At 40.9% G+C, this 17,421-nt stretch overlaps 1 protein-coding gene across 1 annotated transcript; it reads right to left on the reverse strand.

Annotated features, from left to right (window-relative positions):
• Positions 1-1,823: 1,823 nt before the first annotated feature.
• rap1ab (RAP1A, member of RAS oncogene family b) lies at positions 1,824-17,379 on the reverse strand. Its single transcript, XM_027167701.2, has 8 exons — positions 17,133-17,379; positions 12,012-12,100; positions 10,437-10,505; positions 10,282-10,338; positions 8,133-8,273; positions 5,124-5,267; positions 4,268-4,390; positions 1,824-2,850 (listed from the first exon to the last, which is right to left on the reverse strand). Exons 2-7 carry the CDS (start codon positions 12,066-12,068, stop codon positions 4,301-4,303), a joined length of 558 nt encoding a protein of 185 aa, XP_027023502.1. The 5' UTR covers positions 12,069-12,100; positions 17,133-17,379; the 3' UTR covers positions 1,824-2,850; positions 4,268-4,300.
• Between the last annotated feature and the right edge of the window lie 42 nt (positions 17,380-17,421).

Raw genomic sequence — 17,421 nt, forward strand, 5'->3', positions numbered from 1 at the left:
TACATAAGACCTTCATAACATACATTTTGATTGACATAGGATTGTTATGACACTAGCTTGACATCAGAACTGACAAAAGCTATCTCTACTGTATAAGTGGAGCCTTTTTGTATAATGCTTTCTAAATGTTTGTATTTTCTAGTTTTTTATCAGACATCATTAAAGTTATTCTGTGTGTATATTCTATGTATCGTTATTCACAGTGCCTTAAAGAAAAATGATCACTAATTTTCAATACATTGCTCAGAATGAAACCGAGTCTGCACTGTCCTTGACAGTTTAAGGCTCCTCTCGACTGACCTAACATGACACATGCCTTTCATGTGCTGTACATGAAATCAGCTCACTGCCTCGTTGGACTCTGTTAGCAGTAGTGGCAGCGTGTGAGGTGATTTAGGGACATGGCCACAGTGTGACTCTTTCCCGAGAGAGCTGACCCTCTGAGCACGGTGATAATCCCACCACACTGACAACAGGCTGCCAGCTGATGAGGATAAACTTCCGATGCCGGAGGCGTTACATCGACTCTCGCCCTGCTGCGCTACTCGGTTTATTAAAGGCTGAAATAAAAACTGCAACCATGTGTTATAGCCATCTGTTATGAGCATGCCTAATCATTGAATCAGTCATCTCTAGAATGAACACTGACTTCTTTCTCCTGATGATGTATCTCAGAGGGCTTTCTATGAATCCTGTATTCATAATGCAATATAACATTTGCATACATAATACATTATAATACCTGGGTGCATAAAGCATAGAAGTTATTCTAATTACACACAAATACTTTGTTATGCCATTATGCCATTATGATTTTATAATGTCAGGTTATCTGTTCATAAAAAAAATGAATAATGTTCTCCTTGGAGCATAAGACCCAATGTGTATGTGTATATAATCTTTGCTAACGATTCCAATAAATCTTATGTTCATGCCTTATATATAGGATATGTCATAAGTTCATAATAATACATTATAATGCCCAGAATAAGTCTAAGTAGATGCTTATGAGTAAATATGATTACATATTGACAGTTTATAGAGCTTAATCACATGACTAGAACTTAGTCAAATTCCTTATAGCATATTATGACTTGTTTCTGGAAGTGTTACTGACCAATTTTAAACTAAAAAAAAAACAACAATCTGTAACAATTGTTATAAATGCTATACTCAATGCATTATAAAGCATGGATAATAGTTTATAATGCCTGTAAAAAATTTTCATAAATACTACTAAGTTATGTTTGCATACAAACTCATTATAAAGCTTGAGTTGTACGAACATATAAGGAATACATTAGACATTAAATCTGTTCATTAGTACAATGCAGACAGCATTGCTATAATGTGCTATAACACATTGTCTGCATTATAACAGTCAGTAAAGAAATGATGCCAGAACCTGCACTGTAATGCATCATAATACTGTGCATTCTTCATTCATCACAAACATTCATAATGTTCATAAGAACAAACTTTATAATGCATTATGTAACGTGATATATAAAGGCCTATACACAGGCATGGACTTTCAGAGGAATGGAGTTTCTCCAGGACTCTTTCCAGGATTTCTTTCATGTGTCCTCCTGCTATGATTGATATATATAATCAGCTTAAGTGTAATAACAGTAACTCCACTTTTTTAGATAGATGAACGCTCCCGATGGTTTTCAGACACATCACCCCGCTCCGATTGCATTCATTTAACAATTTTATATCTACATGATTTCAGAGCTGTGTGACAAATTCAGTTTTCTCCCAAGTCTTTGAGAGAAAGATTTAAGAGAGAAGAGATAAAGAAAAAAGAGCAAATTGTCTGATACAGTGAAAACATACTAAAATTTAATCAACCTTAAAAGCCAGAACGACTTCTGACAGAAATACATGAGAAGGAATAAAGGAGATATAGCACAATATATTTAAAACTCAGAAGACCTACAAATCCATCTGATAGTTTACCCATTGTTCCCCTGTCTATAAAAAGGTGCAACGTCTTACACGTCCGAAAAATAGAATATTAGGATATGTTTAAGGAAGAAGCTACGAAAGCTGAGTGACTAGAGTACAAAACAGTCACAGGTCAAGGGTCAAGTTTCAGGTCCTTATTAATAAAAAGGGATACGGTGTGTAATTACGTACAACTTACGAACCTTCGTATATAAACTTGAACACGAATGGTTTTGTGAATGAAATACTTCAAAAGAGTCAACACTTGAACTTCATTTCATTTACAACATCTACATCATGTGCTCATGCTGAGAATAAAATAATATTAATAATAGTAAGAAGAAGGAGGAGGAGGAGGAGGAGGAGAAGAAGAATATGATAATTAGTTCCTGAAATGTAACCGGAAATTAGAACTCTTCTTAAAGACAGTTTAAAATAATAATAAAAATACGAGTGAAATCTTTAGGTACTGAAATGTTAGTTCAAATAATTATGGATCACAGTTATACATTTACTTCCAAATCCCTCTAAACATTGTTCTTTTCTTGATGCTGTCGGAGGATGCGGCCTTTTCCTCATGAAACGTCCTTACTTTTTAATGCCAAGTCTTTAGCGGGTGATGGAATCGGTTCTGGTGGATGTCTGGTTAAAGTTAGTTTGAAAGTGACATGAAAGTGTGTTTATTGTTGGATTTGTATTGTATGGAAGATATCATGCTCAGTGTTCCTGAGGAATACTGAAAAATGAGCTTGACTCCAAAAAAAACAAAAAAACAAAAAACAAAACAATAAAATTGACTCCACGTGATTTCGAAGTCCGTCAGCGGGATCTGTAGATTCGCTCGCTGTGGATGGCAAAACCCTTCCAAAACAGGGCAACGGGGTTCTTCGTTACAGCGTTCTGTGGGTGGAGAAAGCACAGAAATGTGTAGATTTAGTGTAGACTGCTTTGGAACAAAGGATTATGCTTTGTGTATGGACCTTTTTTTTTTTTAAATTCTAATATTTCAACCATTTTTTGTATTTAATCTAAAACGCCATCTATTTTTATTGGACATTTAAGTAACTTCACGTGTTGAACGGTTGACGTACTCGTCGTTAAATTATTAAGCAGTAATCTGGCAGATTGTTGACGTCCCTCATTACTCCGCGAATGAGCTGCCATCTTCTGGACATTATAGGAATACAGTGCCTTGCTGAAAAGTATTCATACCCACTGAACTTTTACACATTTTGACACGTTACAACCACAGAGAAAAAAAATGTATTCAATTGAGATTTTATGAGATAGACTGAAAGAAAGCGGTGCGTAATTGTGAAGTGGAATGAAAATTATAAATGGTGTCCAATTTTGTTTCTCTTACAAATATCTGAAAAGTGCGGTGTGCATTTGTATTCAGCCCCCTTTAATCTGATACCTCTGTTTGTCTTCATGATGCTGTTTGTTCACTAATGTTCTCTTACACACTTCTGAGGGCTTCACAGAACAGCTGTATTTATACTGAGATTAAATTACACAGGTGCACTCTATTTACTAATTAGGTGACTTCTGAAGGCAGTTGGTTTCACTGGCTTTTAGTTAGAGGTATCAGAGTAAAGGGGGCTGAATACAAACGCACACCACACTTCTCAGATATTTATTTGTAAAAAAATAAAAATAAAAAAATAAAATGTGGACACCATTGTTCATTTTCCTTCCACTTCACAATTATGTTCCACTTTGTGTTGGTCGATCGCATAAAAGCCTAATAGAATACATTTTTGTTTGTGGTTGTAATGTGTCAAAATATGAAAAAGTTCAGCGGGTATGAATACTTTTGCAAGGCACTGTATATATGTTAAGGTGCAGAACAGCACTAACTTTTACAAACCACTTAGAATCAGAAGTGTGTTTGTTTATTTATATCTCGTTTTATTATAATAATAATGATAATAATAATAATAATAATAATAAAAAACACCAATTAAGAATGAGGAATCCCGTTATTCTGACTTACTCTTATTCTCAGCAGAAGGTAAGTAGTAAGTTTGACCTTGTATCTCGTTGTGACTTTTCTAAGTCGTTAATTTGAACATTGTTATCCACAATAAAGTCACAGCAATAGATAATAGGTACCATAAGTGAACTGTAACGCTAAATACACGCTGGATACATGACATCATCCGTTATATGGCTGTGACTGAGATGTCCCTGAGCCTAAGAATGATCTGTATGGATGCGTCAGAGTTGGAGACTTTAAAGTAAATTGCTGATGCTGATACAAATCGAAATGTAACATTATGATGTGCGGTGTGAAGGAGAGCTGAGGTAAATGTACCTGGCTCCGAGGTGCTGTAGGGAGGAGGAGACACTACAGGAGCACGCAGTTGGATTTCTTCTTCGCTTTCTTCTTTTCCACTGGTGTTTTTCTATTGATCTGTCTGACCAAGTCATAGAAGATCTACAGGAAGAGGAAGTGACACGGTTATGAAAACTCTCAGGCCTATTAAACAGATTAGATGTTGAGTAACACTTTGCTCAAGGGCAGGGTTCATAGGAATACATTAAACCTATATAAGCCCTAAGCTGTGCCTTGTTCAAATGTGTGTCATCTGTCGTTCAAACTAAACCTGACATAAAAGCACAATCAGGGAAACGGAGTTGTTTAATTCCCGTAAACAAGATACAACCAGAATAAACCTTCAGAAAGGTTTATGCACCATTTCACCTTACATCAAAAGTGGATGTCGCCTCCTAGTGGACATTTTGTTGCATTTACAATTTGTTCGTCGGCTCCGGATGAATACTTTTGAGAAATGTAGTCCGGTCTTTAGCTATATCATAGTTAAGAGTGGATAAATCACTTACTGCTTATAGTTTCAACAAATATATGACCATTTGGACAAACTCGTATACTACCGAGTTAAATTTATTCGTAAAGCACGTCAACACAAGACACTAAAGCTCAAATAAAATCTGCTGTACTGCTAACTAGCAAATATCAGCTAGCTGAACAATCTAAGACTAAAAGGTTAATAAAACACTGCCTACACTTATTTGTGCTAAAGCTCCTGTGCCGATCTCTAAACGAAATTCAGCTCAATAGATGAAAACGAGGCACATGGTAGGTTTCTATCTGTTGTTAATGAGGGCTTATGTGGTCATCACGGAAGCCTATGAACACCGGGGCTTACGTCGAGGACGTTGATCTTCGATTTTGCAGAGGACTCTAGAAAGGCACAGTGGTTCCACTGCCGAGCCAGATTCTGTCCCTGCTCCTTTCCCACCACTCGCTCGTCCTCCAGATCGCACTTGTTACCAACCAGTATCATCGGCACCTACATTAAAGAAGGAAAAGTGAAGAGATTAATGACAAATTAGCTGCTTCTAATTGTTTACATTAATGTTTCAATCTCTTAATAAAACGAAAAGATCTATGGATGTTCTTTGAAGTACCGAGGACCAATAGGAGTTTGAACGCTTCTGCCACGTCTCCGCTATGAGAACTAGATTCTTAGCTATTTATATATAAGGAGTCGAATCTAGATGAATAAAAAATTGATCAGTAACATAAGCAGTGTAACATTATGTAGCTAAGCACCCAAAATTTCTAGGCGTCATGACACCTAATCTCAGAGGTGACTTTAAACTAACGCCTTGGAGATGAATCAGAGGGATCTAAATGACGGCTCCCTAAATGCCTTGTATGATAAATTTTACATAAACGTTGGGCTTGAGTCTGAATTTAAGAGGAGATTTACACTTTAGGGCTGCTTTAAATATACAAGAATAGCATGGCAGGTTTAAGTTGTTAAAATGTTAGATGATGGGGGGAAAAAGTCTGATGGGAAACATGTCCAAGTCATGTCTATGAAGGACAAAGTCTACTTCCTGTCTGCATATTTGCGTAGCGGCTTGGATTTCAGAATCACTGGAGGACTGTGCAGTATACTAGGGACATTGAATATTATGAGTATGAGGCATTTACATTACAGAAACGCCACACGTGATGGCGCTGCTGCAGAGCTAAGATGAACAGAGCGTCTCTCTTCTCCTCACTAAAAAGGGTCCTCACCATATTTGGACTGGCTGCATGTGAGTATTTCAAATCCAAACAGTCAGGAAGCACAACGCAGTTCCCTCGGGGACGCTAACGGAGCCACATCAGCGAGTGCAGCTCAGGAATTCCCGACTCTAACCGGCTTTCTGTCCACATTCGTACTGTCAGGCGCCTTGCTTTTGCTTCGATCATAAAAATTCTACACCATTTCTAGGTTTTGGGTTTTTTTTTTTTTTTTTTGGGTCATAAAAAGCTTTTTGGTCATTCTCATTAAATGCGAAGAAATATGTATTACACACAAACACCTCGAATATTTTCACTAATATTATCGGTAATACTGCAGCGTTCACACCTAAAAATAAAAAAAAGGGTCATATTCCATTCATTGTAACCTTTCAGATTTTTTTTTTTTTTTTTTACTATTTTCCAGATCTGTGCAAGAACAATTTTTTTTTCTTTAAATTATTTAAAAATGTTAGTCGGGCCGACTAACAAAACAAAACAAACGTGTAGCTAATGAGCAGAAAGGGGCGTGTCTTCTCAATGTGCAGTGGAGAGGGTTCAGTGCACATGTGACACATTAGCAGAAAGGTAATGTCTCCCTCACAGCACGCTCGCTCACGTACACGCACACACACACGCTCGCTCACTTACACACACACACACACATGCTCACTTACACACACACACGCTCGCTCGCTCACTTACACACACACACACACACACGCTCGCTCGCTCACTTACACACACACACGCTCGCTCGCTCACTTACACACACACACACGCACACATGCTCGCTCGCTCACTTACACACACACACACACACACGCTCGCTCGCTCACTCACTTACACACACACACACACACACACTCGCTCGCTCACTCACACACACACACACACACACACACACTCGCTCGCTCACTCACTTACACACACACACACACACACACACACACACACACACGCTCACTCACTTACACACACACACACACACACGCTCGCTCACTTACACACACACGCTCGCTCACTTACACACACACACACACACACACACACACACACACGCTCGCTCACTTACACACACACACACACACACACGCTCGCTCACTTACACACACACGCTCGCTCACTTACACACACACACACACACACACACACACGCTCGCTCACTTACACACACACGCTCGCTCACTTACACACGCTCGCTCACTTACACACACACGCTCGCTCACTTACACACACACGCTCGCTCACTTACACACACACACACACACACACACACGCTCGCTCACTTACACACACACACACACACACACGCTCGCTCACTTACACACACACACACACACACGCTCGCTCACTTACACACACACGCTCGCTCATTTACACACACACTCACACACACACACACACACACACACGCTCGCTCACTTACACACACACACACACACACGCTCGCTCACTTACACACACACACACACACACACGCTAGCTCACTCACACACACACACACACCCACACACCCTCGCTCACTTACACACACACACGCTCGCTCACTTACACACACACACACGCTCGCTCACTTACACACACACACACACACACACACGCTCGCTCACTAACACACACACACACACACACACACACACACGCTCGCTCACTTACACACACACACACACACACACACGCTCGCTCACTTACACACACACACACGCTCGCTCACTTACACACACACACACACACGCTCGCTCACTTACACACACACACACACACACACACACACACACGCTCGCTCGCTTTCTCACACACTCACACTTTGTTTAAATTATACTCTCATATGAAGGCCATGATACAGTATTAGGATGCAAAGACGACTCTAATTACTCCGGGGTTTTATCCTCGACTCTCACTACATTCCCATCACACATGTCCATAAAAGGGCATCCTTTAACTGCCATAGCTCGAGGATGAGCAAAGGCGGAGGGGTTTCGCTCGCTCGATATATACATGCCACTTACCAGTCGGTACACAAGCAGGAGTCTGATTAAAGAGATATTTGGGAGATGTTACGGTTGGCTTTTGATATTTTCAGTACATGTTGTGCATCATGTGCTGTACATAAACTCCCTGCTAAGTCTTTACTTACATCTTCTGTATCCTTTACTCGCAGGATCTGTTCCCTGAGGTCCGCCAGGTCGTTAAACGTGGACTGCGCTGTGATGGAGTAGACGAGAGCGAAGCCCTGGCCGTTCTTCATGTACAGGTCTCTCATCGCCGTGAACTGCTCCTGTTACGGGAAAGGAAACATTTTTACTGATAAAAATGAAAAATTGCTTTAAAAGTGCATTCCGTTTACAAACTCATAGAAACGGTGAAATATTACACGAGTCTAAAAGGTTTTACTGTCACAGAATAAATAAATGAGAATATTACACTCATCATAAACTTTGAGATTAGTTTGGATTTATTTCTCCACAGTAATGTTTACACATCACTGACATTTGGCTTCTTTATCTTTTTTTCTTCAGAAGGCTTCCTGTTCACTACATATACGGTATAACATCCGTAGTGCAATAAACACCCAGTGTTCAGGAATAATGTTTAGAAAGCGAATGATTCATAAGACTTCAGGCAACTGATGGGATCAGACAAACTGATTGGAATCACATGTTCGAGTCCCGGACGTTGCCGCGGTCGTCCGTAATTGGTTGTGCTTTCAGGGTAGAATTGGTACAAGCATTGGCATTGGTCTCTTTTCTGTCAATCACAGTGGTAGGCTTCTGAGTTTATATATACACACGGAAGAGAGCAGATACTGAGAGTGCTTTACTCCGAGAGTGTTAGTCTGCTCAGTCACACAGCCAATCTAAAAGATGGGCTTGGATGACTTTACCTGTCTAAGAGGAAACAGAGCTTTGCCCCCCTGGTTGGTGGTCAGAGCTGGAGGGTGGGTGGGATTTGGGCAGAGCCAAAATATTTTGAAAAACCTTAATTTTAGTACAAACTGTATTTTAAGACTTTCCCTTTTTTTTCTTTCTACTCTACTGTCTGCAGGTTGTTAGCAGTCCTGGACCCTAGAGGAATGTAGAAGCCTCCTGAACATTGTTTTCATTCATTTTCACGGGGAGCCTGTGCCTATCTCAGGCGTCATCGGGCATCGAGGCAGGAGCGCTTAGTCTACATATCTACAGCGCATAGTGAGAGCAGCTGAGAGGATTATTGGTGTCTCTCTCCCCTCCCTCCAGGACATTTACGCGACCCGTCTCACCCGAAAAGCCCTCTGCATTGCAGGTGATCCCACCCATTACACAGCTTCTTCAGTCTGCTGCCATCAGGGAGGAGACTGCGGAGTCTCCGGGCCAGGACCAACAGATTGAAGGACAGCTTCATTCATCAGGCTATCAGGAAGCTGAACTCACTCTCAAACTTGCCTCCACTTCTCTTTTCTGCCACAGGCTCCACAGATCTATGAAGCCAACACTCCCCTTCAGATCCCACATCCCTTCCACTCCCCCTCCCACTAACATAAGGAAACATGCACCAGTCACTTTGTGCAGCATTGGTCTGCTTATTTTACATGTGCTTTGCACTTTATTTAAATTTCATTGCTAATATTTTGCACCTTGGGACTGAGAGAAGTACATTTTCGATTCTTTTTTGTGTATATATTGTACATGTGAAAGAGTTGACAATAAAGAAAAACTTGACTTGACTTGACTTGATACACCCTGGACAGAGTGCCAACCCATCGCAGGGAACACACACACACACTCATTCACTCACACACTATGGACAATTTTCCAGAGATGCCAGTCAACCTACCATGCATGTCTTTGCATGGGGAGGAAACTGGAGTACCCGGAGGAAACCCCCGAGGCACGGGGAGAACATGCAAACTCCACACACACAAGGCGGAGGTGGGAATCGAACCCCCAACCCTGGAGGTGTGAGGCGAACGTGCTAACCACTAAGCCACCGTGCCCCCAGAACACTGTTTTATTGTAAATAATTTCTATTGATCCCCAAAATTAAGTCAGTCTTTATATATAAAACTAAGACAGTGAAACTTCTCTACTACCAGAATCGAGCTTTAGCATGGCTGATAAATCACCAGTTTCACTGTATGAGATATTCACGTCTAGCCCCGTTTCCTGCACTAATGTCACCTCAGTTGACTTCTCCTCCATGTGGTTGAGAGTTATTACTCTGAGCTAACCACATTCGCTACACACAAAACTGCTGAAATTCGTTTTCGGTGAAAATAAGGAGCCAGAACGGAGCTCGGTGCCACTTACTGTGCCGGCTGTGTCCAGAATCTCCAGCATGCACTGCTGCCCGTCCACTTCCACTTGCTATACGGGGAAAAGAAGAGAAAGTTAACGATACATTAGAGAGCGATGAGACTTGGAAAAATCTGGGTTTAGGTAGTGAGCAGAGAAGCACAAACTACCTTTCTGTAGGAGTCTTCTATTGTGGGGTCATACTTCTCGACGAAGATGCCCTGGACAAACTGTACTGTCTGTGAAACACGACACAAACGTAGAAGTCAACTTCATTTGCAAAACTTACACGTCATTAATCAGAACACAAATCTCATTGGCATAAAAACTGCTTGCGGAGGTGATGGTACAGGAACTCGATCAATAATGGAGCGGAGTGATGAAGCGGGCTTAATCTTCCAACAACAGCACGTCCTGAAGTGTTGCGTTCCTCAACTTAACAACAAGAACAACTTTATATTTATTAACAAACTAATTTCCATCTGTTTATAGTTATGTTTAATGTGGTTAACAACATTCCTGTGATTACTTGTGTTACAGCAGCTATTAATAATCCCTTCAGGATTTCACGCTGTACGGTAAAAAAAATAAATAAAAAAAATAAATAGACCTAATCATGACTGACGGTTCCATATCCATTAAAGGTGGGGTCTCTGTTGTTTGAAAGCCAATGTTGACATTTGAAATCACCAAAACAAACACGCCCCTAGCCCAAATGGGCCCCGCCCCTGTATCGATAGCTCCGCCCACACATACATACGTAACCCAGGCAACTAATGGAAAGAAATGTGACTTTATCATAGCTGAAGGGAAGAACAATACGATTGCAGATAAACAAACAAGCAAAAATGCCACACAAGCATAATGATGTAAAGGACAAAGGCATATATTAGTTCTGTGTAACAAAGCAAAACCAACGTTACTCACCTATCGAGAAGGAAAAAAGCGCCTCGGCGTCTTAAGTAAAGTCGGCCACATATTCACAGGTCGGAGTTTCCAGAGTCAATAACTCCTGAGCTAAACGTTGTTACTACACAAAACACGGTTGTAGCTGCCTCTCTGTTGTAAGTTGGCCGCATATTCACAGATTCGAGTTTTCCGAGTCAGTAACTCTTGAGCTAAATGCTGTTACTATACTATATTAACACGTCCTACTTCTTGCCTTATCGTAAGCCTTTCTTCGCTTTCTTTCTTTGTTTTTATCCTCCATGTCGATGTTAAAACCGCTTTCTGCTAACGTCACACATGCGCACTGAACACTCTCTCCGCCGCATATTGACAAGACCCGCCCCTTTCTGCTCATTGGCTACACGTTACTTTTGTTTTGTTTGGCATTCCCACGCAGTTTTCTGAAGCAAAGGAGACCACCTTTAAGTGACGTTTCCTTGTTACGAGGTCAGTACGTGGCGCAGCGCTGCTGTTTAGCTAGCTGTTTTTCCTACATGTACGTTTATCAGAGCACGAAGGCTGTGTTTATCCTTTTCATTAGTAGCATTAATCCATGTTTGATCTGCATCTCTATATTTACTTCTCACTCGTCTATATATAAAAACAAACATACAACCTTTCATTAGAAAAGCTTGTTAGAATATTCGCTCTAAGGAACTGTATTAATCGTCGAGCACTAGGCCGTGTGGTAACTGGAAAATATTTAACTTCAGGGTGGAAACGGTAATTCCGTTGCACATCCGATCCGGTTGTTGATTGTTTTCCTTTAACAGCCCTGTGCAGTGTTTTTTACTCACCAGTGCAGACTTGCCCACACCTCCAGAGCCCAACACCACAAGCTTGTATTCACGCATGGCAGGATCACTTCACCAATCAGCTCCGCCGTCTAAAGGTAACAAGAGACAGAGGAGAGTGAGATCAGGACACGTATATGTGTGTGTGTGTGTGTGTGTGTGTGTGAGAGAGAGAGATCACAGCGGGATCAACCTGGAGCAGAGCCCAGGGGTGTGGAAGAGTGTGAGCATGACCTCGCAAACACAAAGCAGCTGTGGATTTGGAAACAGAAACCTGTGGACTCGTCCTGTTCCTATGACATCACTTCATTAACAGCTCATAACAGCTCATATCACACTGACTGGAACACCAGCAGGGAACACCGACGTCGACGGCTCAGAGCTCTGAACAAGTGCAGAGACTCGTAACCGGGTTTAACCGGGTGCACTGACGGAAGCTAGAAGTTAATATTCGAGTGACCTTTACCTGAATCAGAACCAATGAGGATGTGGCCAGTGTCGCAACAATAAGAAGAGGATTAAAAAAAAGGAACAGAACAGATGGATGAATAAATATCACATTCATTACTTTCATAACGAAATATACAGTATATATCAAATTATTTTGCACAGGAGTTTTTAGCTTTAGAAATATCACAAAAAAAAAAATTTCTTGTGTTTCTCGTTTGTTTGTATTTCCGTGGTTCCATGATTCTTTCTCGGGTTTACAATTTTTTTTTTTGTTGGTCTTTCAAACATGAAGAATAATTTAAAAGACGGGGAAAGTGGACGACATGGTGGTGAGGGGAAATCGGCATGGAAATCAGCAGGATTTTCCGCGTGCTTCATTTTGAGAAGGTTTCAATCACCGTAAATTTATTCTGCATGGCTTCATCCCGTTCTTGTACGTATAGGTCGACTTTTCCCTTCTCTGCTCTAGCGATGTAGTGATAACCGCCTTCTCTATCGTTCATTCGCAAATGTAAGAAGTACAGATCTACTGTATCCGAAATCTGTCTTAAATCCATCTGGGGTTCTGTAACTCCTCCAACTAGATACGTGCACGATATTATTGAATGCAAGCTGAATATAAAGTCAGAGCGACGTCCGCTCTCGTGCTCACACCCGTTACAGTAAGTGACTGAGGGTGAGAAATACTTTTTCCATGTAAGGTTGGAGAGCGGGGAGAGGCCGGCTGTCGCGAGGCTCCGTTAACACACGGGATAAAGACTCCCTTTAGAGAGAGTGAAATCACAGAACGAAGCCGCTGCTACGCTCCTGTTTTGTTTGAAATCGTATATTTTAAGAGCCTATACAATGCCCAGTCCTGCAAAGTCAGCTAACAGATTTGTTTTGCTAGCGAGCACTGAACTAAAGCGAATCTAATAACATCGTGTTAGGCTATATATGCTTTCCCAAAATAACGCAGCACAACAAGAAGGTCAGAGGTCGGCAGAAAGAGCGTGTGTTAGAGTCCTGCCAGTTCTAAAAGCCAAACCAAACAGCTTTTGTTTTCAACTAATCTTCAGTTTCCTGCCCGTTTTCTCCTAAAAACAAGACACTTGGCCACAAATTCTGAAGGACTTTCCAAACACAATATGATTAGCCATGATAGCGCTCACACACATGCTCCAGCACAGGAGGGGAAATCGTCGGCTTCGCGAAGGAAGGAGGTTGTAACGAAGCTCGTCCGTCCACCCGGGACTGTCCGCGTAGTTGCTGCTTGGATGTTTCTTGTTCGCTTTTCTCAAAATCGATCGAAACGTAAAGTTATTCCACAGTCAGGCCTTTAGTACCGGTTTGAACAAAGACATATGATGGTGAAGTTGCTGCAGTGTAGCGGAAGAAATTTATGCTATGTTGCTCATCAAGAGCAGATTTGCTCTTGGGCTTGTTTGGGGACAAGTTTGATATAGACTAATATCGCAGGTTTGCTTTCACACTACAATTCCATACATACTTTTGCAAAATGCTACTCTGTTTCCTGTTTGAGAGGGAAGGACAGCCTACTGTATGTCACCATATATACCTTCAGCACCTGCAAGCACAGAGCAGACACCATGTGCAGACTATAATGACTTTGCCCTGAATCACAAAAGCGGAAACAGTAAGCGATGTGACAAAGATTACTCGAGATCGGTGATGCAGATTGTACCACAGCCTGGTGCGACAGATTGAAGCCCCGGTCCACGGTTTACAACAGAGCAGGGATTGGCTTGCTGGACCGCTCTCGAGTCTGGGAAATGTTAAGTGTGATAATAACCCAACATCCACCAATCGAAGGACAGTACAGGATTCTGAAAAGTCAAGATGGCAAAACAAAGAAAACCTGCTAACTATATCTTAATTACCTCAGTCTGACTTTGAGAAATGTGTTCGTTCTGCACAAGTTTTTGACATCCTGTGGTAAACACTAGTGATGTCTTCTCTTGATTGTTGAAATTGACGCAGACTTCATCAAGGAAAGTACCGTCATGTCCTCCATCACTATGGCTTCCTTTAGTCCAACAAGCAAGCTTTAGATGTTCCTGAGCTCAAAAGTGAGCTTGTTCTTTTAAAGAATGAACCAAATTAGTGGATTTGGGCACGTGCGATATTTTTGCAGTCACTTTCTCTGGCTTGTTTTGATTTATCAGCTCGATGCTGGCTCACTTCATTGGCAGTGACAGCTCTGTGGACTTCACGGTGATATTGAACAGCAAGAAATTCCAGTAGCAAACACTACGCTTGACATCAGCTTAGGAACTCGTGAGGGGGAAATAATGGAGAGACAGAAAAGGAAGCGGACAAATGACTGATAATTTCTGTTCCCTTAAAAAGGCGGTTATTCTGTTCTGCTGTTATTCTAACACCGGAGTCACCTGATTTTGGATTCATATACCCACAGATTAAAGCTGAAAGTCTTGAAATCTTTCATCTCCAATATACTGTCTTACCAACATCACCTCACATAACACTAAACCTCAGCGCTTCTCCCCAGGAAACATGATCTCCAACGTTAGCATTTGGTTCTCTTAATCAATCCGGTTCCTCTAAAAAATCTCTTCCTCTTGGCATTTTAGGAAGTTGTCTTTTTTTCATCACCACTCATACACAAATTTATCTATGACACAGGATTGAATGAAACATCCTTTAAACATCTCTGTTTGAAAACATGTATGTCTAAAAGGTCAGAAATTTTCAGGAACATCATTAGTAAAACTGTTTACTGTAATCTTTACTGTGTATAGAAAGAAATAAACTCTATGCTTTTTTTTCCCCCACAACAGAAATAAATACAAACTTATCAGGCTGAATAATATAATTCATTCATTCATTCATTTTCTACCGCTTATCCGAACTACCTCGGGTCACGGGGAGCCTGTGCCTATCTCAGGCGTCATCGGGCATCGAGGCAGGATACACCCTGGACGGAGTGCCAACCCATCGCAGGGCACACACACTCTCTCATTCACTCACACACACACTCACACACTACGCACAATTTTCCAGAGATGCCAATCAAGCTACCATGCATGTCTTTGGACCGGGGAGGAAACCGGAGTACCCGGAGGAAACCCCCGAGGCACGGGGAGAATATATTATATAAATAAATTTATATATATATAAAAAATAATATACAATATTCTGAACTCTACTGAAGGTTAAAAGGAAGGGAATAGAAACAAAAAAAAGTTTTTAAAAATCGAGAGCTGGGAAATCAACTGTCGACTTTCGGATTTCCCCCAAAAGAAGTTTCCACTTAGTCAGTCTGATTTCGTCCTGATGTGTCAATTAGAGAAACAACCAACCGAGCGATTCGTCAGAGTTCTTATGTCAGCCGAAACCTTGAGGTCTACAAATCTAGAAACAGTGTTGCATTTCCGTTCATTTTTTTCCCCCCTTGAGAAGTGACAGAAGACTAGCATTTCATCATTCTGTGACCACACGGGATCTCACGCCTTCTGCTCATTCTCAAAAAAGTAATAGCTCGAAATCGTATTCTGATGTTAGACTATCAGAGTCAACTCACGAGGACAAGAACTGGCCATAAACTGAAACTAAACCACGTGTGAAGCTCATTTTATATACGCTACACCGATGTGCCAGACAGACATCTTGTCTAACAGGAACTTTTAGAAAACTTTTGTCGACGAGCATTAACGCGTTATTAATGCAGATGAAATGAAAGCCGTGTGTTGTTGGTTTTTCCCTCTGGTGATGATTATATAACGATCGAAGTTTTCTTCAGGACAAAAAAAAAACATTGTGCTTTTCTCTGTCAAAGGATCAGCAGAGATTCTTTCTCTCGTCGGTTTAAAAAGAGACCGATCGATCGATCGATCGACCAACAGACAGACAGACAGACAGACAGACAGACAGATAGATAGCAGGAATTAACCCTAACCGTAGATCACGTGAGATAGATCAATATACGTGACGTGTTCTTATAGGAAAATACGTGACGTGTTGTTATAGGAAAATAATCATCTTGTTGTCTTGCTTTTATAGGTCCAATAATCAACAGTTACTCTGACGACAACTTGTTGTCGTCAGAGTAACTGTTGTTTATTGGACCTATAAAAGCAAGACAACAAGATGATTATTTTCCTTGTTGTCATAAGAGTAACTGTTGACTATTGGACATATAAGAGCAAGACACGGTGTGTTTTATCGCTTCATTAAGTCGTTCAGATCAATTATATCTGTAACAGGGTCTGAAACTGACTGAAGTTGGATCACTTTTAAAAACATCAACAGGTGACTGATGAGCTTAAAAATCACCACATAAAGAAAGCTCATGTCTGACAGCTCCATACAGTCCAGGATAAAGAAGTGTTAGAGGGGAGGAAAAAAGAGAAGGATCAACTTCTGTTTATTGTTTTTGTTTGTTTGTCTGTTTGTTTACTAACAACACAGTAACTCAGCCAGACTAGGACAAATAAAGTAAAAGTAAACATTTACTGTTAAACATTTGAGACTTAAACTAAGCAGAACAGCTAAGAAGAAGCAAACTACAGTGTTTAACATGTTCTCAGTAATATAAAGGCATTAAAAACATGATTCAGGGAATCTTCATATCAACAATTAAACCCACTGAAGTAATGCAAGTTAGTTAGTTAGTTAGTTAGTTAGTTAGTTAGCTAGCTAGTTAGCTTCACCTACCCTGGTATCCAGTACAGAATTCTCCTCGTCTCGGATTAAACCGTATAAAAATAATTCCTTACTACAAAAACGTGTCTCATTCCATAAGAAAAAAACAAAATAGTTTTTTTTTTTAAAAAAAAAAAGGAAAAGAGTTTTACATTAATTTTCTACACAAAGCAGCTTCACTCTCCCAAAGCCGTCTGTCACACTCAGCGGCTCTAACGGTCCTTTTAGCCGACATTAAACCTCACCACTTCCGGTACTGCGGAATTCTGGGAGCCGTGTGAACTACAGCCGTGTGCACTAC

The sequence above is a fragment of the Tachysurus fulvidraco genome, chromosome 2 (assembly GCF_022655615.1).
Source record: "Tachysurus fulvidraco isolate hzauxx_2018 chromosome 2, HZAU_PFXX_2.0, whole genome shotgun sequence".
NCBI lineage: Eukaryota > Metazoa > Chordata > Actinopteri > Siluriformes > Bagridae > Tachysurus > Tachysurus fulvidraco.